This window comes from Varroa destructor, unplaced genomic scaffold (assembly GCF_002443255.2).
Source record: "Varroa destructor unplaced genomic scaffold, Vdes_3.0 BEIS01000007.1, whole genome shotgun sequence".
In the NCBI taxonomy this organism is placed as follows: domain Eukaryota; kingdom Metazoa; phylum Arthropoda; class Arachnida; order Mesostigmata; family Varroidae; genus Varroa; species Varroa destructor.
In genome coordinates, this window is record NW_019211460.1 from 35,108,745 (window position 1) to 35,136,008 (window position 27,264).

The following is a 27,264-nucleotide window of genomic DNA, read 5'->3' on the forward strand; positions in this document are numbered from 1 at the left end:
ACTTTTTCTTTCTTTAGCCGGTAATTCTCCTCCATTGTTGCCCCGATCGTTGCCCGTAGTTTCCGTGTCTATTCTGTTCAACAGCTTCAACAAGACCAACAGCAGCAGTATTAGTAGTAATGCCTGTAGTAGTTGTAACACTATGAACGTATTGCTTGTCTTTCAATCCATGTACATACGTTTTTCCGTCGATGCCTAAGTTCACACAGGCTCACGTACGCTAACACACAAATATACGTATAGTAATTAATCATATTGTTTGCAATTTTTTCAATGTAACATTTGTTAATATCGCTGTAGGTAGAGTACCACGTGACTCCTGGTACCTTGATCCTCACTCAAAAGAAACATTTGTGTGCCATCTCTAAGCCCCTGCTACAGTAACGGCACTTTGAAGTGGGTGCAGACGTGCAATGTTTGTATATTCCGCAATCTTTTCGTTTTCACACTGCGCGAAACGTCTACCGACAACTATGTTATAAAGTAAAATAAAGATCTAACAGCACCGAAGGGTGGCTCGCAGTTCTTTTCTTCCAAATCGCATTCTGTCACCGCACTGTTAGCAATTAAACCGGCCACAGGACACATTCAACAACCTCATTTTCAGATACAGTAGATATGAACGGCATTCAGCTTGCACATGTTAAAGGCTGCTGCCGCGATGTGAGAAAGCTGACAAAAACCTTACACAGCAAAAGCATTAAACGTAACCCTGTATAATTTTACAAAGCCCCTTTGGTCGATGTTCAGCATTAGCGAAGTCACCGAAAACCTTGAATTAGATCAACAGTAGAATATTTAAGGGTTAAACAATGACCTGTTTACTTTTACAGAAGCAAAGGCATTTATGTATTTTTCGTCTGCTATGACAGCAGACATTAGTCTTGAGCAAAACGTTTACTTGAACTTCGAAAGCGAGCTTTAAATTTCCCTAATAACTGGTAAGTAGCTCGATGTCAAAATGAAAACTTGTCACTGGACAATACCTATTTTCGGGGAAATTACCCTTAACACTGTAGAAAATCCCCTTCTTACTGATAGGATTGAAACCTTGTTTTAGCATTCATTGTCAGATTGCGAACTCATATGCCGAACTGTTAAAGTTTAACTCAAGACCAAACATGCCTTTCGCACATAATTACCCATTTATTGAACTAACTCACTAAAATAAATAGTTGATCATTTTTTTACTTGATTTCACATTACTTCGCGCGTGCGCGTTAGCGTTAGTAAATACTTGTAATACATATACATAACATATAAATAAACTATTACCTTATTATGCATCTACATATATTAACTTTAATTGAAATAAAAAAGAAAAACGAAAATAAATTTGTACATTTACGATTGAAGTTCCGTGAACGCTGTATAAATAAAGCAAAAACAAAATACCCTCATCTAACTTCACACGAAGCAAATTGTATTATGCACGTTAATAAGACTATGAATCATGTAAACGTGACTATATATCAATGTTGTTATCTCAACACTAGTCGATATACAGTATTGTCCTAGAAAATTCGTGTCGACGCTGTGAGATTCATACTGTTTTCACTCGATGATCGAATAGTTTTCGCCCATAATAACAGGACGTTTAGCTCCTTTTTTTAATTATATTTTCTGTATATATATATGTAATGATTTATCTCAAGTTACGACCTGTAAAGCTCTTCAAATACGCCAATGTGCTATTGTTCTACCTCACTATATCTAGTTCTCTTCGGGACTAGCGAAGTTCACTTTTGAATAATTCCGAAGCAAGCTGCTAACGACCAATTGCAAGACTTAAGACTTCTGTCTGGATTTCTGGCTAGCTGGCCCAGCTTTTTGGCGTTCCGTCTTACGACAGGCCCTACTACAGCTTTATTAAATACTTCAAGGACCTGTTGGGTTAAAGGGCTTTATACGATTACGCCGGTAGAACCGAGCAGAGCAAGACGTTAATGACCTTCATTGTTGGACTTTTTTTTTATTCAAGGATCGAAATATGTAAACGCAAATAGTACATAAGATAGAGCAGTAGTTCTATCGACAAACTTCACATCGCTTATCTGCGTCAATTGCTGGAGAAGGAGAGATGAAATCAAAGGGTTTATACGGAGGCGTCTAACGGGTAGGAATCTCTTGATACTATACAGAAGTCTACGTCTGGAAAGTATATGGGGAACGATGCCTGCATGCCCGAGTAAGAAATGTCCATTGTGCGCGTCCTGCACACGATCGTTTTAACGCATCGACAGCTAAACACTTTAGGTAACTTCTCAATTGGATATTCTTACCCAAAGGCTTTGAAAAAGCGCGCCAGCTTACTGCAACAATATTTTACCTTTATATTATATCTGTACGCTTCTGCCTATCGCATGCTACTCAGCTCGTAGTTTGGCCTGGGCGTACCGAACGTTTGTAATTGTTTGCTCCACCTTGAGTTGTCATCGATCATGATGATGATGGTGATGACGATGAACATATTCCTGCCACAGGCGACCATTACGTTCAGTTATCAACGCACACCCCCCTTTCTAAAATCCACGTTGAGCCACGTTCCCAAAGCAAGTTTCTACTACCTCAACAGCCAAGACAGACCTACCGATACATGTTAGTAATTAGCTAAAAGCCCCCACAATATGCAGACCTCTAATATAATTACTGCTGGTAAATTTAGCTATATAAGTAATTCCAAGTTGTTCATTGAAAAAGACATAACAAAACGTAAAAATTCACACGGTGCATACTAACCTCGTTAACAGTTTCTGTAAGATTAAAGAAAACAGTTTGACGCTAAGTAGAATGTGTTCCCGCGACTATTTCCACAAACATTTAACCCATGCTTATCGGTCGTTTGAAACTACGCTGAGTGAAAATGTGCCACAACCTGTACCAAATAGGGTAATTATCAAAAACACAGTGTACATTTGCAGCACGTCCGTACCGGAACGTTTATAGTATTCATTGTATATATTGCAGAAATATAGTCTAATCGTTAATGTCCTTCATTGTACAATTGAATCCCAATCCCACCAGTTCTTGACAGCTCTACTACAACAAACTCAAAAGAATATATATTTATAAAGCTACAAGCGTCCGTTGTTCAATGAAAGTTAGCTGCGCATGAGTAAGTTGTCTTACCCACCCGGCTGATTCGCACTCTAATGGATACTTCCGCACAGCCACAGAGCAGGATATCTGGGCAATTCTTGTGCAAATAGATAAATGCGTATCCATCTATATATATGTATGTATATGAAACGTTTCATTGAAAGCTATTTGCAGGCAACAAATATGAGTGCCGTTGCCGAAGAACTCGATGTGGAACGGAGGAAACGATGACAGGAACTGGCGACATCAGTAACAGAATATGCTTACTACATTGTCCGCTATAGCGACCTCCTTTTCCCGTGTGTGCTTGTCGAAGGCCGCAAGCAAAATAACGCTTTCGGAGACTCAAATTTAAATGGGCATACAACTAACAAAGCGAGCGAAATATGCCTCTACGAGCATCAAGCAATTAGCGTGCCACGAACGGAAATGGCGTTGCTCCACAGACTTCACGCTATCCCGCCGCTGGTGTAACCCTTATGGTTTCACAAGACACGATATGGGTGCCGACCGGCTAAGAGTGAATCTGCCAAACAATCATATTTCGCTTTTATCAGTGCCGGACGACTACGAAAAAATATAGCCTGCCTATCATAAGAGTTGGGAACAGGGCCCCAGTTTCATTTTCTTGCTATTCATCTATTAAAACCAATCATTTTGTAGTTGAAGTTTAAATTTGTCAATTTCTAAATAATAAGTAATAAAAAATGAAATGGTGACACCAGAATAACACAATTTTATAAGTTAAACATAGCAGAAATTGATGGTTCTGTTAGACAGATAACAAGATAGTGATATAATCGTGCTAGCCTAGTTCGTAGACAAAACCAGTTTTCGTTATGTACCTATCGCTGATTAACGACGAGATTCGGGAAAAGATTCAAACAAACGCAAAACAACGCATCCGTGTCCAGGAGACTGGCGGTCCGAGAATGACGAGTCGCTAAAAAGCCTGTTGGCAAATATCATTCGGCCGATCATTACCACGCACCACTATTACGACAACGATCTGTTAACGAATCTCTGTTAGCATATCAGCTTTCATTAATACATTGATTACTGCAGATTTATGTAAGTCGATTTGCTTTTGGATTTTCTTTTAGTTGTCCTTCGTTTGTTGTATACTTTCGAGATGAATTTTGTGAAAGGCCAACCGTTTATGCAGGCCTCCGCATCCCACTTGACCCCTCATCAATTCAAAGCGGAGCATTCAAATAAGGCACTGTATCTGGAAACGATCCATGCATGCCAAAATGGAAGTGATTTATTTTGTAAAAATGCCCATTTTTTCACCTTAAAAACCTGCTTGTAAACCGAGATGAAATAAGCGACAAATCAAATTATCGGTACAAACACTAAAAAAGACTCTATTGCATATTCACACAATACTTGGAGTTGTCTGCATCCGTATGAGATGCCTCGAATCAGCCAGTTCTGGAACATTAGAAATATTTCCATTACATTTTCGTTGTTTGTTCATATATAGTGGCAATTAGGGTGACGTTTGCCTCGACGAATCCAGCCATATTGTATGTCGAAAGAGGGTAGCTAAGCAGCAGGGTACGCTATTAACGGGAGCAACTAACAAAGTTGGCCACTTGTTATCCCGAACTTTAGAAGGGCCGCTCGGTGCAACATGTTGCCTCTGGGACCCCTGGCCAATTGAAGAGGTTTCGATCAGATTGCTGAAGGACCATGACAACAGAACAGCTCCAATCAACACAAACAGACAGTATTATAGTACTTGCAGAAAAACTAATAGAGGCACGTGCCGCCGGTCATAACGATTCTGCCTCTGTGGGAAAGTTTCTGATCGCTAACAGAGCGGCTGCAGAAGAAAATACTAGAATAAACATATGATTACGAATTAGATAACAGCCAAATAAAGACTACACGTATTTATTAGTCAAGCGCGTTTATTTATTTGTGTCAGTGTGAGCAGGATGTTCCAATGTGATGTTTCAATGAAGCAAACACCAATTCTTTGCAATCGGTTCTCGCAGTGCTTACTTTTACTATTCGTTGTATCATTGTTCACTTGTCTAGTTAAATAAATAACATCAGGTTTCATCGAAATAAAACTTTTTTTTACGGTACAATTCTACGCTATAATACTAACCAGGCGCTAGGGTGTGTGATCAAATCAAGACACATAGCAATAATGACAAGCCAAACCAGGGGCTTAAACAAGGATTAAATAGACTGTATAGAATAAGGGTTGCCAACATACGTTGCGGCTGTACTAATACTATTAGTACTTTATACTAAAAGTAAAGTAACATATTATAATTTATTCTGATCACTTTCTACCTGTGGTGGCCTAATAGATAGGTGGGTTAGAGCCTGGATTGCGGCATATACTAAAGAGATTCTGTCAATAAAGAAAAAGTTAAACCAAACAAGTCAAAGCACAATCGAATTCATATGAGTTTTGTCATAAAGCACTTTATCTTTTCAAGCGAGACGACAATTTCAGGGGCAGCCGATATTGTCCGTTTTGCTATGAGCCGCTAAGTGGCGTTACTTCTTGGTGGAAGAGGAGGTGCAGCTTTCCGCGGGTCGTAACCATTAGACCTCTGCGCTCTTTTACTTGTGCCTAACCTCTTGTCAGTTCGACTCTATATGGATTAGTACTGCTGACCGGCGAGAGAACCTTCGGATCAATCAGCCGCCCTCCCCCCCCCCCATCCCTCTGCAAGCAGCCTGATCCACTTTTCAGAGGCGTTATCTTGTGGACCCGGCCTGTTTGAAAGATCATCATAATTCCCGCGTCCTTTTGCTTGATTGCTAATATCCAGGAGCTTTGAATACGTCTTTTTGCTGGTGTCTTTCTTTCATAATAACAACGCTTTTCTCAAGGAGGTTTCTTCCATTGCCGCTCGTTATCATCGCCGACATGTATAGCCGAACAGACCTCTAAAAACTGCCATGCAAGGCGTCAATCGGTATGAGGTACAACGATCCTGATACTAGCTATAACCAAATAAAATTAAAGACACAAATCGATTGTCGCAGGCGAACATATGGATATCTAATATTCACAATGAAAGAGACATACATGATATTATCATTTACAACATATTCGTCTGGAATAAAAGGTGCGCGGCATTTACACTTATGCGTTTCATCTGTCATCACGGTTCACGATTTGAGAACGGCTATAGACATTAAGATTTTATGGCGTCGTACTTGGATAGCACCGCAACGTAAAACATAGCGTAAAACATCATAAGTGGCTGATTTTGAAAAACTAAGTGCTATATATCATTTAGAGCAACACAATACGCACGAAATTAAAAATATACCAAGTTAAGTCAACCTAGTTTTTTAACCACACCCCATTCGTGTGGGAACTATGACTATACGAGAAACAATTATCTCGTCCTCATACGAGTAGTTAAAAGGGCTTCCCTGAAAATAACTGCCTTTTATGCCTGATCATTTTTTCATAGGCATTAAAATCGAGGCTGCTCGAGTATAAAACACAGCATCTAAATTGGGAAATTTTTCCTGTGAGCTGTTTCTAAGACCCTATTTATATGGAAAAGAGAAGAAGCGTCAATCTGGACAATCATATTTGTTCCACATAACCACTTTTGACATCTTCAATTGAAGTTATGAACTACTTACTCACTAGTAATTTTTAAAATAATCTGCTTTAATTTTCAACTATCTTTTTAATCATAATAACATATTAGGCCATACTGGTATGTGTAAATTCATGAAAATATCGCTGATATATTAACAGTGTGAAGTGAAAAATAACAGCGCAAGTAAATTTTAGCCTGATAGCCTGATAGGCCAAAAGCTTCAAAAGCTGTAGAGAGACACAGCAAGTCTGAAAATGACTAATTGCTGGATCTTCTATCTAGGGTATCTAGGCAGCCAGTCGATAATTGATATTGTACTGAATTGATACTGTATATATAAAAAGTCCCAGTGTATTAAAAAGAGTTTTTTTAATTATTTGACAATTGTCGAGCAACCTATTGAGAAATTTTTGGTTTGCTTTACGGTAATAGTTTCCGATCTTTTAGAAGCTGCATGGGAAACAAAAACCGTTGACTGTTTATTTCGAAAATACAATTTTTGTTATTGGTGGGAGTTTATCCAGTGCAAAGAAATAAAACCATAGCTGATTTTTGTCCGAAGTGCGAAAACGACGTTTTCTGCTGTGTTGAATTTGTCTTGTTCTGGAATAAACAATCCTTCTTCTAATAGCGAGAACAGCAGATGAACGCATGCTCTCATCGACAAAACAGCCCGCCAAGGTTTGATCCTGTTTAGATGCTCCACCCTATAGTAATCTATAAGGAACATCTACAAAATGGCTTCTTTATGATTCCGAAAACAACTGTAAAGGTTCTCTGCCAGGCGGGAGAGTAAAAATTATAGTCATATGTCTAATAAGGAATTTAAGGTTATTCTTTTGTGTCATAGGTTTCACTATTATCTTAATATCTTCGGTCCTATTTTTCTTTCGGGCTATAGGGTACTATATTGTTAGATGTTCTATTTTTAAATAGAATTTTTTAGTCTGTTCGGAATGCATGTTTTGTAAAAGAAAGCTTAGGTGTGTAACCAGGGATTAATACTATTAACCTGGATTGCATTTGGCTGCGCACCATGATAGTGTTTTTTGAAGTTTTTTACTTTTTTTTATTTACCTTGGTTTAACTCTTTTTCAGTGTTCTCTTTGATCATGAACTAGAATATCGTGTATATCGTTGGAACTGCCGTTTTTGCGCTGCCATTGACACTACCTTCATTTCGTTTAGATCATCATAGGCGAATTATTGTTTCAGGTTTAGACCCCAACGATCGTCGTATACGTCACACTTGCCCTACGCAGCTGTGGCAACAACCTTCTAATCACATAAAGGGGTAATAAGGATACCAATCTTTAACATTTGATCCTGAAGTAAAAATGCTCGCTCCGACAAAAATATTGCCTATTGCCCTTGTTTGTAAAAAGATGTAGCGAGCTTTCTAATAATGTATAGAAGATTAATCGTCTATTCACGAACTTAGAAATTAACAAAAATTGGCATTACATATGCATCAATCCTACATATGCTATTGTAGCTTAATATGTTTCTTCTGGGACTTCAGGGCTGAGACGCGATGCAAGACATGCGATGCCCACGAAGGAATTATTAGAAAACAGCGAAAAGATGTCGTTAGCCATACTCGGGAACACTCCGGAAGCCATTATGTGAGGCATTATTTTGAACTTTCACGCATGGCTAAAGAGATCAGTGAAAGAGGTATTTTTCTATTTCGCGTAGATGCGGACAAGGTAATCAGTTTCAGAGTCGCCTGCATAGAATAAAGACGGCCGCTTTGGACAACAGACTTGTACGCAACAGAATGGCCAGATTCCCGTAGAAAGCAAATAAATCACTATGTAAAATCTACAATATTAACTAACGCACATTTTGACTGGCACGAGTAACTAAATTAAAAGAAAGATAATGCAGTCTGCAATTGGTGCTACAACGGTACATGTTTGAGATGGAAGGGGTTCATTTGTCTCCGTCTCACTTTATGCATCTGTAGCCATTATGCAACGGTTTATACAAGATTATTTGTTGCGGCATTTTTTCATTCACCATCAGCTACATCTTTATCGACGTATACGAGTTTCTACTCTTTAGATACTAGTTTAGTCGTCTCATTATTACATCGCTCATTTACAATGCACTCAAACACCATATCACGACAGAAAACGAGTATGAAGGAAAGAAGTCAAACGGTAAAATCTCTATTCTAGTGTTTCAAGAAATTTGGATTAGTTTCGTGAAGGGTGAAATGTCAATGAAAAATTAGAACGCTGCTTTCTAAGTACAGTTTGCTTTCTTGTTGTTACACAGATTGTGACGTTAATCTTCTATTTGGGTTTCGTGGCCCTTTCTACGAAATCGTCTAAGTGCTCAAATCACTAATGTGCAATATTTTACAGTACGGCTCCCTGTTATTGGAGTACATTGCGTTCTCAGTTGGAGAGACCCTGTCACAAAAACAGTCTATTTAAGCGTTTGAGATTTTCGGCGACCATTTATGTTGCTCTTATATAGGAATCCAAACATTTCATTGGGTAAATTACATGTCCATAATATGTGTTAGTTTTAACGTCAGCTATTCTTTGTAAATAAACACTGATGGCCTGCTAAAAGTATCACTTTGTACATTACGGCAAATACCTTCGTTGTAGATAAATCATATGTGCATCTGCACGCCCTTTCGCAAACACAGAGACCATATCTAAGAATAGTATAACAGCTTCAATACTACTGATGTAGCAAAAGGCTTGAGATCAAAAGTAGGCCACCAGATTACAAAATAAAGAAGGATCGCGTTATTAAATAGATTTTCTAGTCACAAAAAAAGAGTTCAGAATGTTACCTATCGGACTTACAATAAAAGTAGGTACAATAAAAATACGAAAAAAAAAAATGTTGAAACGAATATTACCATATAATTTAATACTGCACCGATGCAGACTGCCTTCAATGGCTTTCTCGGAGAGAGAGTTCAAAAATCCGCAATTTTTGAAGCTATCTCTCTTCAGGAACCTCATGTTAACCCATTTGGAATGACCTTGTTTGCCCTATAAACTGTTTTCGGAAAATGAAAGTAGAATTAGTATATAAAATTAGGGTAATCAATTTGTTGTGTCCGGAGAGTCCTTTCCATTTCATGTGTATTAAAACAAAAATCTGAAAGAAGAACGAAGATATTACTGTGTGGCTGCAATACGCATGAATAACACCACATCCAGACGATGGCGCAGTTCTGCTCCAAACAATCTCCATCGCCCAAACCACTTACATCGCCATCTGATCATCTCGACTCGATCATCCCTGCCTCGTTAGGTAAATGTTACCAAATACATATAGCTCGAAGGAAAAGGGAGGCCATCCAAAGAATAACGGAACAATAATGACTTCTTTAAACAGATTTTCTGCTGACGTGATTTGATACACACGCATATATTAACCCGCACTGGACTCAATGAAAGACATTTGTCACAAGTTATGACCAAGTACACATGCATCGGACGTCCCTAATTGTCCAGTGTGTATAAAAACAAGGAAGCTTTCTTTAGCCATACAAACTGTGTAACAATACTGACGTGTCATTAGTGGGCTTGAAACAGTGTCTCCTGATCTCAAGCTTAGTTGACCGAATATCGCTGTGAGTTTGTGTACAAAATGCATAAATTTTAGAAAACAATTTATCGAGCAATCGTTGTGTAAAACTAAATTATAAATAGAGCAATTATATGAGTGCGAATAAAACTGCGGGCGAGCTCTAAACTAATAAGAACTAGTGTTGATAGCGGAAGTGGAAGTATCTCACTGCCTGAATGCTACGCGCATCGGATTGACAAGCTGTTGAATACAACTGTAAATATCGCTAGGTCCTCTTCAGTGTTCACTGATTATCTATGACCGAGCTGCGTACATTGCTTACCGTATATGGCGAACACGAGTTGCGTAAACATGCTATAATTCCGTAATGAAAGAATGCAGTCACGCAGCTAGTTAGCTAGAGGGTCTATATTGACAGTAACCTTGTAGATTGCCTGCTGTTGGTGCAAGAGTTTTCCTAATCCCGTAGATTAATCATTGGAACCAAATCTTATGCTAATTATAACTGATGGACCCTATTCGCAATATACGCATCTCCGTCGAACACAACGAACAACATGTAACGCTATTATGGAATGACCATTTGACCTGTTTCAACAATGGTTAGCGACAGAGATCCGGATAACTCGTACTTCTGTGGGACATCGAAAGGTAGTCAGTCAATTATTTGTCTAGTTCGTTCTCAAAGTGGAGAAGTGGGAAATTTTTCGCTCCGCTCCTGCCGAAACAAACGCAGCACTCAATCAAAAGAACGAGTCACCGCTCTGGAATCAGCAAGCTTACGGGGCAGCGGATCATACCTCTTTCCAGAAATGTTTTAAATTTATATGGAACTATGCCTAAGGAAGGCTTCACATTACAATAAGGACTACCATCCCTGTTGAGGATTCGTAATCCTTATAAAGTGCGAGTTAGACAAAGACAGCGTGACGCTGCAAGAAGCGTCGGGTACGCGTTGTTTCTGAGTGCTGAACGCTTCTGAATTCTACCTTCTTCCTTGTCGGTTTTTAATTATTTTTCTAAAACCAACAGTAGTTGCAATCTAGTCTAGTTTACGAGTGTCAGTGCTTTTATGTGGAGCTGGTATCCAATGGATGGCAAAGTGGATACTACTACAAGGTAAGAGATAAAACACTACTCCATCGATACTCCATCAGTAACCCCAAGAGGTTGCCGATGCGAACGAAACAAATAACAAAAATGTTTGGTCGGGTCTTTTCGTCAAGTACTTTTTTCACGAAATTTCAGATTGACTGAAAAAGTCAAGACCCACTTATGGTATACAAGGCAATGGTTTCAGAATAAGCTGCGCCATTCAGGGATCAACTCAACTCAATTCATCATGAAGAACTTAAAAGCCAGTCCAATGCCTATAACAAAAGTTTACATAATCCATCCATTAATTAGTGGCTATTATAAACAGTTGTTCGCTGGTGATTCATTTTATTTGAATGACTCAATTTATTAGATTATGCGGGGCTGTCCAGAGGACTTAAATTTTAAATAACTTTTAAACTGCGACTAATAGCAAACGAAATTTCGTAGACATTTACACTAAGTCAGATAGTACAAGAATGCACTTGACAATTACGTGAAACAAGTGGTTGGCTTTATACCTCCGTAGCACCAGGAATTAACTACGTTGTCTAATTGGCTGCATTGAAAAGTATGCATGTATTCTAATATATAAGTAGAAGAAATGTTTTGCAAATCCGTTGTAGTTTCGCGGTGTGATGATCGAATGTGAATTCGAAAAGTGGGAGTTCGAGGTGGGGAACAGGGAGTTCCATGTTTTCTATTTCTTTCTTTTTTTTTTTTTTGATATTGCTCATACAACACTTTTAGCTATTATCCTATGTCAACAAATCCTCTGAATCCCCTTCTTTTAGGTGTGAAATCAGGGACTTACTCCCACTAGGAGTCTATTCAAGGTAGGTCTTACTGGGATGTCCGCGACAGGCCTACAGAACGACATAGCAATCATATGAGCAGCTATAAATCTCAGTAATAATACTTTTTTAGTGGTGCGCACGATTGGTCAGAGTTGTTGTGCTGTTAATCCAACATGTGCATTTTAGCGACCGAAATCCACAGGTTCCCCATAAGCGTGTCAATCGCATTGTCTTGCTTTGTGGGCAGTCGTGAAAACGTCTATTGTTTGACTCAGGACAAAGACATAGCCAGTACGACACCTTAACTTGAGTGCAGTTCATTTTTCTAAACTTGCAGTATCTAAATACGTTGTGACTACATAAACGTCACAACAGACCGTGATGCTATTCTAAAAAGAAAATCTTTTGAATCCTGCAAATGTAATACCGAACGGATATGTAATTTTTATAGTCGCGTATTAGCATACACGCTTTCTCGTATACAGTTGAATCAATACTCGTTTGATAACAGGGTTTGAATCGCTTCTATGTGTTTCTTAAAATATAGTTGAACTTCAAACTCTTTAGCTATTTGGATGTGCCGACTATGCCAAGACGAGTTTCTTTCAGTAATTCTCTATGTGAAACATTTCTTACTTATTGAGTGTGGGTCAAGCGGATGCAGTAGCTTCCGGTAGTTTAATGGGGACCTAAAATCATAGTATACGTATCTCGTATCACAACATATCGTTTGTGAGTCACAGTGAAAACGATATGTGTGCTAGGAAAGCTAAATATTGTAGAATCAACATTAAGTATACGAGTGCACCTCCTTAATTAGGCTACAATTTGACACAACTTGGTTTTCAAACGCCAGTGAATAGCTTTTCTGGAAGTACTCAAATTCTATTCATCTGTTCAGAAACTTTTGAGCCACTCTAAATGTATACAGCCAATACAGCTTGATTTGCTATTGTTGCTTAACGTGTTGATATTTCTGCCACATGATATTGTGCTGCCTCTGCAGTATGCTAATTCTTTTTCATATTTGAATGTTTTTTTTTCACGCCTATTGTTTTATCTGAACGTCATATAATTCGTACCTAGTTCTAATCAGCATATAAGTAGACTACACGCGGTGAGTGCCCTTCAAGATATCGGGCAGCAGCGTTTGAGCTGCGCGAAATTTCGTTCTGCGTTTGCTATCGCTGCCTCACTTTGTATAGGGCTAATATTTCAATTCACCAATCTGACCTCAGTACGTCTGCGTGGAACTGAATATGGTCTACAAATTTAATCCGAACACTTCCTACAGGTCGCGCCTCAGAAGAGTTCAGAAGTTTATAAATGGCAAAACTCCATTAAATATCTTGGCTAAACATTTTGGAGAATCGTTCGAATAATCGTTACGTTTTGGTTCAGCTCCAGAGACCTTATCTAGTGCCGAAAAGTCAAAGAAGAAAAATTGTATGTAACAACTGACCTTTCTTAGTTAATATGATTAAAAACAGAATTAATGAATCGATACAAATAAATATTAACAAAATAGTTACTTACAGCTACGGTCCGCAGTACTGCTGTAAATATTTAATAAATAAGTAAGTAGTACATTTACCTGAGGTGATGCCATTAAAGTGTAAGCTTCGACGTACTGTCTAACAGCCTGACACAATGCTTACCAACGGTAGCACCAAGGCAACTATTATTAATTAGTGAAGGTCTCCGTTTGTACCATACTTCACCGAAGGACAAGATTCAAGTGCTATGATCGCAGATCGGGTCGCAGAGATGAAACGAAAATACTCGTGACACTGTATTTACTTACAGAAGGAAATGGACGAACTATAATGCTTCATATAATAAAAGATTTACAAAGTTCTAAAGATGTTCTATCTTTGTATATTTTTATCAATAACAAAATCATGTTTTTACGCATTTTCGAATCCTTTAGCAAATTTTGGCAGCGTAAACATAAGGGAATAGTTTTCTACCGCCAGATTTATCTATAGAGCATTAAGCAGCGTGTGTTGAGATTTAATATTTGTATTATCTCTGCCGTCACTAAACACTTAACAGCGTTAACTTTCAATTAAGAAATAGAAAGAAAAACTACACAAGTAGATAAACAGCTTAATTCATAGTTATTGTAAGAACTATACAGGAGAACGGGCAGCGGTACATGGGGGTGTTATATCATTGTCACGTTCGTTGAACGTCTCCTTGCCGTAGCGGAAATACCAGAAAGTATCGCCATGTCTAACGTGGAATAAAACGGGCGCTGAAGTCATCATTTTGGGTATTCAATGCATAAAATGACACCGAGATGTTTTTTTATCTTGCTTTTTTCGTGTCATAGACAACAGCTGGAACTTTGCAACTGTACAAACTATTCAAAACACTAAAATACAACACTGTCATGTAAATCTTTCGACTAGCATCTTGGGTGGTATATCAGTTCCATGTTTGTGGTTCAAATCAAGCTAGTTGCAAAAGCTATGTCGCATTTTTTTAGCAAATACTCCAATTTTCACACATACGTAAAGTTGTGAGAAGTCTTGTAACCATGTTTCTATATGAATGTTAAAGCAGGTAAGACTCTTTACACATGATAGGGTGGGGATGACTGAAAGGAGACTAGAGCTAATACGAAATTTCTTGCAGCTCAACCCGGTACCGTTCATGCTAGTGTTTTAAGAATGTTACCCATGTTCAATACTGCCCAGCTAAATACCTAATGGCATCGAAACACTTAACTAAGAGAATAGTTCAAGTCGACACACCTGGAAAGTGACGGTTTAAAAATACATAAAAAGATTTATACTAAAAAGGCACTGGTAGAACACTGAATAGATTATATATAATTATTATTTTTAGATCCATGAATTTATCTAACATTTATAAATTCATTCATGGCTGAAAAAAAACGACAATTTTTGGTTTCAACCAGGTGGTCCAAAAAAAGAGGCATTTGTTGGACTAATTAGGCCTATATCAGCAAGTTCTGTCCGAAATAAAGAGAACTTGTCAGTCATTTATTTCTTCCTAAAGTCATTTATTTAAATTAATCATGACCAATTAGATCTTTTTCTGTATTTGGCTAGTAGTCAGATTATAAACGGCACCATTGGCTGCATCATACACTGATTCCAGCCAGTTGTCGTTAATAGATCGTGTATCGATTGACTATATGGGCCTACGTTCACAGTAAAGGAAGAACCGGTTTCTAGCTAAAGCGAAAATCGTTTAAATATTCTCCTTTTTTTTCGAACTGCAGACCAACTCCCTAGTTTTTAGTTTGTAAACTTCGCCGTACCGTAAAGCTACCGTTGCATACAACTTCTGGACGACTTTGTAATTTATATTTTATTGTGGTAAGTATCATTGAATTATGGAAACACCAACAAATTATTCAAGCGTATACAAAAATTGCAGCAACAAAAAAAACATACTTCATAATTTATTATATTCCCGTATTATTCATATTAATATATTTTTGCAAGTTTATCAGTGTAGTTATCTTTTTTAAAAGGAACAATACCTTTCATTCGATAAAACTGTAATTAGTAAAGTATTTCATTATATTTCCATATTTCTAAACCGTCAGTACATACAAGATCTGTTTCGTTCTTGTCACTTAAGACCTTTATCTATTAGTGTTTGCTGTTCATTAAAACCAAAAGATCTATTTATTACTTGCTGCGTATTATATAACAGAGCTTATGCCCTGTCGTTGTCTGTACGCATTTTTTATTACATATTTATATTTACAAATGCTGCTTGCTACAACACTAAGCATATACTACGCAATAATATAACATACTAAACAAGAATGGTAACTATATATTAAAGTCCTAATACCCCAGAAACGAGCTTAATGTTATTACAAATCGGTAGTTCTTGCTAGTAAAGTTTCTTTCTATATGCGTATAACACATGTTTTTCTCCGATTAAAAATACTAACTGTTAATTCCAGTGATGTTAGTTGATGTTCTCTATTAACTGCATTGCATTGTCTCTAGCTTAGCCGGAATCTCAAGGAGGGACCTTAGTTGAAATTGTTTGTTAATTTGAATGTTTCTATTGTGACGATCGAGGAGAAGTCCATACCAACCAGCTGCTCTTGCGCCGTTAAAGTCACACTCTAAATCGTCACCAATATGCACAGCCTGCCGTGCAAGGCATTTCCTAAATCCATATGTTAAAAAAATGGCTAGATCAAAAATTTCTTTCTGAGGCTTGAACGCACCTGCTTCGTAACTGTTAATTACAACATCAAAATATTGTCGAATTCGGAGATTCGTTAAGATGCTCTCTAGACGGTCATCTGTATTGGAAATAACGATAAGCTGTTGATCATTTTTTTTAAGCTTTTCGAGGACCTCTAAAGCGTTCCGGTCGAGTGTCCACGATTCATCTGTTGAGAACGAGTCATACAGCTGTGTAAAAATCTTCTCGAAAACTTTCTCATTTTCGGTCTTACTTAACGACTCAAACCCACTTTCATGAAGGGTCCCTGATACCACAGCAGACCACCACTGGCGACATCCAATTGTATCGTGCCCAAAATTAGGAAACTTGTTCCACGCCTTTCTATACTGGGCCTTGAAGTTGGTGGATAACTGATCAGCGTCGAGAAATATTCCGTATTGCATGCATGCTTGTTGATAAGCCACTCCCAAAGGCACTCTAAGTCTGATCAAAGTGTTCGTGACATCAAATGATACCAATCGAATTCCTTGCATATTATAGAAACCGAATTCCTTCTGCCAACTGATATATTACCGACAGAAACACATGGAAAGGAAGAGGTAGCTAAGTACCAGCACTTTTCAGAAAAATTCCTATAGAGCTTACTGTTTGTCTTTGGAAATTAAGTACAATAAACGACAACGACTTACTCTCATACGTAAACTGATCGGCTGACTAAGCGCACCACCAACAATAACAATCGTACACTTCTTTGTTGATTTTGAGCCTCGCAGTAGACAGGGAGCGTCTGCTAGGCCCGCCTACCGGTTTGCCTAAATCAAGCTACACCGCATCATCTTGTGAACAAACTTTTGGCATTCAATGTCGTTTGTTCTGAATTATGAAAACACATAACATATAAATTCATCCTATGAATCATCTGAGTCTTGCAATCTTTCTAATTAATGATGATTTATCTAATGAGTGACAACCTTTACTTGTAACCAAATAGCATAATTTATATCAATGGAACAATATTGCAAGTATGTAGCTTACAAATTCTTAGATTAAAATGCACATTTTGACTTATAGATTAGTTTTCTAGCATTTTTTTGCATATAATTTAATTCATGCAATCAGCGAATCATGGGGGGAGTACGCAGGTACGTATGAGGATTAACCGAACTACGAATGAGGCTCATATAAAAAAAAACTCCCAGATTTTCAACAGTGGTCTAATTCGCGGTTGTAAAATTTATGCACGCATCCATCGAAGTATGGCGTTCATCTGGAGTATCAGCGACTTTCGTACGATTAAATACAGACAGAGGGTGACCAGAGCTCATGCTACTCAGTGCACTCGAGGAGCGCTTTTATTTTCTAAGTAGAACACAATGATTAAATGTACGCTAAGCACACAATCCTTTATCCGGATAATATTCGGTATCGCCGTTGGGCATTCCATCAAACGGCTGGCCCCCACCATAGAACCGGGTTTGCTGACTTCCAGCACGTAACGAAGTGTGTCTGTGTTCTGGTTTGAACCTAGACCTCATATCCTAGATACATACCATATAGATACATATACAGACATACATATCCTAGATACCTTGCGTTAACCGCGTAAGTAATAATGATAAAATTAGTTTTTTAGACTATATACCTCAATGACCACTTAAAACTCATTCCTTATGGACAATTGTTCCAAGTTAGATCTTCGACTTCGCTCGGCTTCCCGCTTCCCCCTCCCCCCTGTCCGACGTTGAACCTTTGTGGCCTTTTTATTGTTTTTTATTGTATATAGGAAGCCCCGTACCGTTTGCCCTCTAAGCCAGCCAAGTTACAGGTGACAGAAATGGTCGCGCATGCACCATGCGGTATAGACTGATACACAGGCAGACAGGCATTAAATAGCTTTATACTGAGAGGGAGGGAAATGCCTATATACCCCAGCAACGGTGTGTCTTCTTTCTTATCGCGTTCCTTTGATCTTGGTAGGCCAGTTGGTCCCTTCTTCCGGAACCAGTTGTTCGCCCTAACCTCGTAGTATACATTTACCCATCGACAATTTAATGACTTCTAATCTCAGCCGCAATAGTCTAAGTCCGTATCAGTTTACTGTGCTAATGGCGGCGTTGTCCTGCAGCTTAACTGAAAGGCACACTTCATTCCAGAGCGCAGAGGGGAAAGGGCACGCGCAATATCGACGTCATCATCATTGACTTGAACCTACCGCTAATGCTGCTGCTACTGTCTCGATGCTCTGTTGTGATTCGACACGATGATCTCAACAGCCAACGTTTGAACGATCAGTGAGCACTATTTGAACAAGCGGCATTGTTGTTTGTGCTGCCACCGCTACTTCTAGTTAACCCTTTCGATTCAAACATTAAGTCATAACTGAGGTTCCCCTTTGCTACCACTCGTAGGTCTATTACGAACTGGCTAATTCGAAGCGCCGGTCTGATGCAAGTGGATGCCCTGTTATCGCAAGTGTTTCGTGATGACTTTTTTGTAAAACGAAATTACCGCCCAAATCACGGTTCAGAGGTTAACGAGTCAAGACAGAGAGAGTAAGAAGGTAGGTAAAAAAAAAAAAAGAAGAAAAGTACAATCATTAATCGAGCGAAAGCGAATGAACCTGGTGCTATTGAACACCGCACCGAATCAGTACTAGCATACTATAATATAGAAGATGGTGTGCGTCATAAAGCATGCGGGCGCCCAAGAGCATCCAAGACAGCAGAGATTCAAAAAAGTGTAGTACCATTACTCTGTATCTACATAGCTGAAGAGCTTTCATTTCATGTATTATAGCATAATTATATTGTCAAGCGAACACAACCAGCAATAATTTGCATGTGAGACAAATTATCATTGCCATAGAATATATGCTACAGCTTGAAGGAAGATAAGCGCCACTGAAGATCAGTGGAGATAGGCAGTGTCGATGGATGGATAGGGGAAAGGCGGTAAAAAAGAGAAAAAGAATTTATAAATACATGATTTGAAGGGTACATATGGCACATATGTAAGAAGCCGCAAGATGTGGTGCCTGCCACAATCGCTGTTGTGCATTACGTAAATTGTGGGAGAGAGAGGGTTTCAAGAAACTCACGAATACTTCTACGTAAAAGTCCCGTGTTCGTCGTGTAACAATCATAATTACAGGATTTATTCGCGCCCTTGTATCCCTACCTGTTGTATTCATCCTCGGTAATTCTAGTTAATGAGAAGTTAAAGAAGTTGTCATGGGGTGCTCGTATGGAAGACGACGACTCAGTCGAATAGAGGCAAAAGTTCTTATGCAGTTTATTTCGGCAGACAATTTTATGCGTAGTTTTGTCGAAAATGGTGGCTGCCTGCATACTCCTTTTCCTCTATAGCTCCGTGCCATGAAAACAGTGACTAGCCATCTAAACTTCTAACTTATAAAGCATGAATCGCGATACATTGTACTTTGGTTTTCTGATTAGTATCAGGAATTTCTATTCAAAAGAGTACTGCCGGTGTGGCATTTCAGGCGGGTGAGTTAAAATAGTCGGGAAGGACCGTGCCTTTAAGCTTCCCCAGACGAGGCGTAACGCTAACATGGTATAAAAAAAAAAGCAGCCAATATGTTGTATAAAGCTCAAGGACCAATTTACACACCAAACATGACCGTTTCAATTAGGCATATATTGTAAGCTTTACCACAATCGTGTTATTAACTTATAATTTAGTTATATGGCCACTAAATGACATGTTGGCAAACTTTTCGGCTGATTATGTTGTTACTGTAAAGTTTATTTCTGACAGGGCATTGGTGACTTATACTAAAAGAGTAACTTCCTAGAAGTGCAACAGCAACCATTTCAAGAACCTTCTAACTTACGCCACGTTAAAAAAATATGATTTTATTGATTCGTTTTGTACGCCGACGTTTCGCATCACCATGAAAAAAGACCTTTTTTTTTTTTAATATGATTTCATTTAACTTTAGCTCAGACACTTCTGCATCTATTAAGCAAAGAATATCTTTGTGCGTGAACATCATGACTTAATCTAAATTACTGTACTGCCTAGAATTAGCAAGCTCACGCTTTGGATAAATTTAGCTAGGTGTCCGAAACCGACAAGCAGTGTTTCGACTCCCAAAGAAGGCGAAACAAAAAACCCGCTCTAACTGAAATACTTTAGGTGGACAAAATGCGGCGCGGAGTGCCACCTACGAACTAGCTTGAAACAGAACTCAGTAGCCGATTAAACTAGTGAACATTGGACTCGAAGGTACCACAACTCATTGCGATCATCAATACGAGATATTTATGGAACCGTAATTATAATACTAATTGTCGTTCTTAAGAGTGCTGAGAATAGGGATTTGGTCGTTGCAATAATCCTATTTCATTGTCATCCGTCATCAATCCGTTATAGTTGTGTAAAGTAATTGTACGACGATGAATCCCTAGTGGGTCATTAAGCCGACTACATCATCAGCGAGTTGGCCGCTGCTGAGAACTTACATTGATAGATAAAGACGATGATATTATATTAAATGCTAGAGCCTCTCATTTTTAGATCTTGAAACGTTTGTTTGCCTGCAGTTGGTATCTTCATTATATTCACTCCTTAATTAGATATTTAATTAAAGTAAATAATTGATTTTAACATGATCTGTTAATCATTTTAGATCTTCCCAACCATGACATCCAGTTCAGGTACCGGTATGTATTCTTCGCGGCTGAACTACTACAATCGTATGGTACAGCAGTACATACTGGAACATCAAGATCCCGTCAGTGGCCTGATACCAAGCCAAGGCCAATTCAAAAATCATGCATGGGTTCGCGATAATGTGTACACAATAATGTGTGTTTGGGCTCTTAGCCTCGCAGTTAAAAAGGTGGATCCTTCGCGTGCATACGAACTCGAGCAGAGTTGCGTAAGTATAAATTATTATCATTATTATCTTCGATAAACGCCAGAGGAATATATGGAGATCGCACGCTCGCGCGATTTATGACTTCCCGCAATAGTGTCCAAAAGAAACGGGAAGCTAGGGGGTACTCTAATGCGAAAGTTTGTAGGAGGAAAACATTATCACTACAATTGCCTCAAATGAATTTAATATGATTAACGCGAGAAAAATAAATTACAGTGTTTCCTCTAATGCTCTTTGTTCGCCTATGCATAGCTAATTAAGCTAAAGATTTTAATTACTCTTTGTTTACATTATAATGACAGGTAAAAAATATGCGCGGGCTACTCGTTTCAATGATGCGACAGAGTCATAAAGTAGAGCGTTTCAAAGAAACACTGAGCCCGACGGACTGTCTTCACGCAAAGTATTCGTCTGTCGACGGTAACCCTTGTGTAGGCGATACCGAATGGGGTCACTTACAGTTAGACGCCACCTCCCTTTACTTGCTCACGCTTGCTCAGATGACAGCCTCAGGTCTCCAAATTATTTTCAACATGGATGAAGTGGCATTTGTGCAGAACCTGGTATTCTATATTGAATCTGCATATTTTGTACCTGACTACGGTATTTGGGAGCGTGGAGACAAAACTAATCATGGCCTGCCGGAACTTAACGCCAGCTCCATTGGCATGGCCAAAGCAGCCCTTGAAGCTCTCTACGATTTGGATCTGTTTGGCGGACGCGGCGGGCCACAGTCAGTGATACAAGTAAGTGAGCGATATATATATATAGTAGCAAAATGGACTAGTCGAGTGTCGAACTTACCATGAAAATGCTTGAATAGTCGTATATTATCACCATAAGACCCCAATGCTATTTTCGTTCTTTGCTTGATTCAATAATATTGAAAGAGCCTTATTAATTTAGGTTCTTGCTGACGAGCCGCAAAAGTGCGACGCCGTGCTTCGCTCAATGCTTCCACGTGAATCGAACTCAAAAGAGGTAGATGCCGCTGAGTTGTCCATCATTGGCTTCCCAGCATTCGCCGTTTCGGAACAGGAACTCGTCAACAAGACAAAGGATGCCATCATTGAAAAACTGCAGGGTATTTAGCAAGCATGCATTCAATTAAGCTTCTACCAGTAAACTGGGTAACGCTGATTTGAGTTCAATCGTAAGACATGTGCCTCCGCACAGTTTTAAACTCATGGGTGAAATGTTGACAAAAAAAGCACTGCTAAAGTATGCTCTGCCATTACTTCTATACACATCTGATATACGTTAAGCATCTGTTTTTCAAGCTCATTTCATGATTTTAGTTTTATTAACCTAGATCGATCTTACATTGTGCTATGCTCATACTTTTCACTGATCTCTCACAGAAAATTCGATATCATTGAAATATTTCTTCAACCAGGTAAATACGGTTGTAAACGATTCCTGCGTGATGGCTACAAGACGGCTCGGGAGGACAGCAACCGCCTGTATTATGAACCGTGGGAACTCAGTGTCTTTGAAGATATCGAGTGTGAATGGCCACTGTTTTTTTGTTACTTGGTGATTAACGCTCTTTTCACTAACGACCGTGTCACGGCAGACAGCTACTTAAAATCATTGAACACAATTTTAGTGAAAGACGAGAACGGCTTAAGCCTGGTACCGGAAATGTACGCGGTTGCCGAAAAGAATATTGATGATGAAAAACGAAATCCACACACTCAGCCGAGGCACGCAGTGGGTACGGCACCATTTCTTTGGGCTCAGAGCCTTTATGTAATAGCTGGACTCTTGATGGAAGGCCTTATCGCCCCCGGAGAGCTTGATCCGCTCAACCGCCGGTTTAGTACGAACAAGAAGCCCGAAATCGTCGTACAGGTCACTATTCTTGCCGAGGATCAAGAAACAAAGGATGCCTTGCTGCCATTTATACCATCCGTTCAATCGATCCAGGAAGCGTCTCCTGTTCAAGTCCGCTCTGCCAGAGTGCTCTCCAAAATCTATTCGTGTTTAGGTCTAAACGATAAAATGGGCTTGAACGGCAGACTCTCAACGGATGTAGGTTTACTCAGCACAAGCAAGCTGTATACATTGGACGGAAAAGTGTACGCCTTCCTGCCACAGAACCTTGATGTAGAAAAGTTTCATTTAGTTAACGACATTGACCTATTCCTTAGCACGATGCGTTCAGATATAGCGGTATTAAAAAGCAGTTGGAATATGCTGGGTCGGCCAACTATCATTACTATGATTCGTAGTAGCCAACTCGATAGTGGCAAAGCTCCTTCGCCGTTGCGGCTAGCTTTTAAGAAGCTTCTTAGTGGTTATATCAACGGTACCCGAGTCACAGTTGGGACAATCTTCGACTTTCTCAACACGTCATGTCTTTCTAATCTTTCCTTCCTTGAAGGCCAAGAGCTGAAGCCGGAGCTGCGTGACTATCTGGACAAGGAATACCGCCGAACATACCTGAATTATCCTGGAGTAATCGTACCGCAGCCACACGGCTTGCATCGCACGAGACGCACAGGTATCACTGGAATTATCAGCAGGTCCCGATCTGTCATTGGCGATCCGGTAGATATCCACTCCACACTGGCTAACCAAGAGGGCAGCGCAGCCACTAGTAGAGTGGATGTCACCGAAATGCTTCGTCAACTTCGCGAGACTAAGGATTTAGATGAACAGGGTGATATATTGCACTTTTTGGCCACGAACAAAGGACTGTCATGGGACACGGGCTTGGGCCAGTCCCATTCTGTGATCACGGTCAAGGACCTTTTTCAGCGCTTCTACTATGAAGCCTGCAAGGCCAAAAAATGGGGTCTTGTCCGGCATTTTGCTGCTTCCCTCTGTAAACGTGTGGAAGATCTAGCAAAAAGCTTGACCGACCTACTCGTTCGACAGAAGCAAGTCACTGTCGGAATGCCTCCGGCTAATGAGCATACGCTCACTCGACCATTGTCGACGAAAGAGTTCCGAGCCATTATCGAGCGAGCTCATCCAGGTGATCAGAGTACGGCAATGCTCACTCAGGAACTCATTGTTTATCTAGCAATGTTTATGAATACGGAACCTCAATTGTTTAACGAGATGATCCGTCTACGAATTGGCCTCATTATTCAGGTAATGTGCTCAGAACTCGAAAGGTCACTCGGCTGCTGCACGCAAGATGCGGCCGACGCTCTTCTATCGTTATCGCCATTCGATATGCAGAATCTCCTGAAGAACATTCTTTCAGGTAGAGAATTTTCTCTTAAATCCGTTGGTCCTGGTAGCCTGTCACTCTCGTCGAAATGCTTCTCACGATGGGGTACCACTGCGCAGATCATCAACGAAAAGGACAATGAGGATGATCCTAAACGAGGACAGTGGCTTCGTAGACGACGACTTGATGGTGCGTTAAATCGTGTACCATCTGATTTCTACGAACTCATCTGGAAGGTGTGTGTGTCTATAACATCCATTTTGGCCCTTTGTTTAATAAGTATTTTGCAACCTTAGGCAGCAGGTTATAATCGTTGAAGGCTGCCATGGGCAAAATATGTTAATCATGTATTTCAAACTTTTCAGCATAAAGCCAAGTATATGTATTTCTCTTATTTAAGTATTATCTAATTTTCTATAAATGTTTATTAATTAAAAAGCGAAAAATTTCACATTAACGAAAACTTTGATTAAGCTTTTGGAAGCTTAGCGCTTTAGCAACTATGCATCTGACATACGTTTTATAATAATAATGTATGTATTGCACTTAAAGATTAAATATATAACGGACATATATTAAATCAATTTACTTTGACTAATGCTACTGATGTAATTTTTGCCCTTTCACAGGTCTTACAAAAATGTGAAATGATCTCTTTGGATAGTAACAATTGTATCAGTAACAGTCTCACAAAGGAAATGACGCCCGGTGAATTGAAGTTCGCTCTGAGGGTCGAAGCTTTACTAAATCATATCCCTCAGCCCGAATATCGCCAGATGTTGGTGGAGGCTTTGATGATATTATCGGTGACCTCGGAACAGGATATGCTGTTAGCGAAGTATATCAGAGTAGATACGATTGTGCAGACGGCTCATGACCTTTTTCTGGCTGACCAACTTCAATACAAGGGTAATTCAACATTATGCTGTCTAAAATTTGCTCAGGTTGGCCCTCAAACGGATGCGCAGTCATGCAACAAAATCGCTGAGCTTTGCGAGCATTTTCTTGATTCAGCACCTTCAGGTTCATTTGGCACAATGAGCTATCTACTTCGGAGCATCGCAACCTTGTATATACAGCGGTCGGGATAATGTGCCACGTAGCTGAGGCCCGCCCTGTTTAACGGAAGCGTTCAACATAGATTCTATATTAAAATTATGTTCCAAATTGCGAATAAGTTCGCTCTTCACGTGTTACGTATGCACAGTTGCTTTATAACATGCCTACAGATCGATATAATAGTTCTTACAAAATATAAGTTGCTTTAAATTAACGATTGTCTTTATTTCGATTTGGTACGTTTCAAATGCGACATGGTTCTTCTAGTTTTAGTAATGATCTGATCTCGTTTAGTAGCAGACTGGCAACCGACTATACAGCCGAATTAAGAAACAACTTGTGGTACTTTATTTCGCAAAAGAAAATAAATAGTACATGAAATAGCTAGATATAACTGTTTAAGATATACATAATTTCAAATGCGTTAATTTATATGTGTTCAAATATTGTACCTGATTAATTTCCCATTTGAACACGTTAATTGGACGATTATTATATTAGTGTTTAATGCATGAATTTTCTAAACGTTCGTATGGTCGATTTATATGTGTACCTTATATTATGATTTATCTCATTTAAGCACATTTTCCAGAAATTGAAAAAGATAAACGGTAGTCTAAAAGAGTTACAATATAACGTGTCAAATGGCCCCAGTTAAGTGGTGATTAGCGAAAAGATGTACATGCGTCTTAGCGCTGGGTTTACTCAGTAGTTAGGATCTTCCTAAATTTATTTAGCTATGGATAGAGAAAGGACACCTGACCATTTTTGTATGATTGTACTTTATTCCGCGCACGTAGTGGAAAGTTAAATAGAGCGTTCCATATTTATTCAGATTCAACAGAACAGAACAAACGCTGAGAGTCTTAGTTTTTCATTGTTGTTGTTCATTCTTAGTTTGCTTCCATTACTGTATATCGTCCCGTTATGTACCCGATCCCCTGTCCCATTCGCCAAAGACATCCCAAGAAGGACGAAAAATAAGCTTAGCATACTGACCTTTTCCATAGGTGATCCTTATTCGTATCTTTTCCTGCGTTGGTAATCTATTCAATCATTTATCTAGCTTCGATGCTTGCTATATGTGTGTGTCTCGGATCAGAAGCGCCATTGTTATCGTCAACAGAAATAATTACATCTAATTATAATGTACACATATGTTGATTTATAATATATCGCTAGCCAAAGTAAGATTTAAACGCAGTGTTCTTGCTATTGTATTAACCATTCGATTCGACAATCTATGAACGCACTGGATTCGATTTGCCTTTATTATTGGTGTATAAATATAAACATTTTATTTTTTACTCGTGTCAGATAATTTATTATACGCCGTTATCCTAATTATTTTTTCACCATGAGCGACTTCTGTCGGGGAGACCCATGCGCCATTCCCATCTTCTACCCCTTGTCCTTTGTCACGTAGACACGCACACACACGCACCCTCACACAGTGTACAGCTATACACTACACACGTACGCATACTTTTTCTTGTTATACACGCACTTGATTTTCTCACTCTTCGAACATTTTGCTCTTTCGTCGGTTTCTTTCACTCTGGTGTCATTCGTGTAATTCATTTCCTTTCGCTATTTCATCCCTTCCGCTTTCTACACATCCGCGCATAGATTTTCACCACCTGAATTGATTTCATATATATATATATATATATATATATATATCTATTTACAGCAGAGCATATGTACCCTCTATATCTTTTATGCCCTTAGTTTCCCTTCCAAGAAGCTCTCAGCGGTCCCGTCGTATCAGCATGATCTTTCAGT

At 39.1% G+C, this 27,264-nt stretch overlaps 2 protein-coding genes across 4 annotated transcripts; one reads left to right on the forward strand and one right to left on the reverse strand.

The window, feature by feature from the left end:
* Nucleotides 1-10,620: 10,620 nt before the first annotated feature.
* Nucleotides 10,621-25,693, forward strand: LOC111254207 (putative phosphorylase b kinase regulatory subunit alpha). Of its 3 annotated transcripts, XM_086975769.1 has the most exons (7): nt 18,519-18,893; nt 19,836-19,994; nt 20,985-21,236; nt 21,539-21,982; nt 22,143-22,320; nt 22,633-24,656; nt 25,050-25,693. In XM_086975769.1, exons 3-7 carry the CDS (start codon nt 20,997-20,999, stop codon nt 25,509-25,511), a joined length of 3,348 nt encoding a protein of 1,115 aa, XP_086831895.1. In that variant the 5' UTR covers nt 18,519-18,893; nt 19,836-19,994; nt 20,985-20,996; the 3' UTR covers nt 25,512-25,693. The 3 variants fall into 3 exon arrangements, with proteins under 3 accessions (XP_022670549.1, XP_086831895.1, XP_022670548.1); XM_022814814.2 differs by lacking the exons at nt 18,519-18,893; nt 19,836-19,994 and adding an exon at nt 10,621-11,372; XM_022814813.2 differs by lacking the exon at nt 19,836-19,994 and having other exon boundaries at nt 18,520-18,893.
* LOC111254209 (haloacid dehalogenase-like hydrolase domain-containing protein 3) lies at nt 15,153-17,108 on the reverse strand. The gene is made up of 2 exons (XM_022814817.2): nt 17,023-17,108; nt 15,153-16,894 (listed from the first exon to the last, which is right to left on the reverse strand). The coding sequence occupies exon 2, from the start codon at nt 16,864-16,866 to the stop codon at nt 16,120-16,122; it is 747 nt and encodes a 248-aa protein (XP_022670552.1). The 5' UTR covers nt 16,867-16,894; nt 17,023-17,108; the 3' UTR covers nt 15,153-16,119.
* Nucleotides 25,694-27,264: the final 1,571 nt, after the last annotated feature.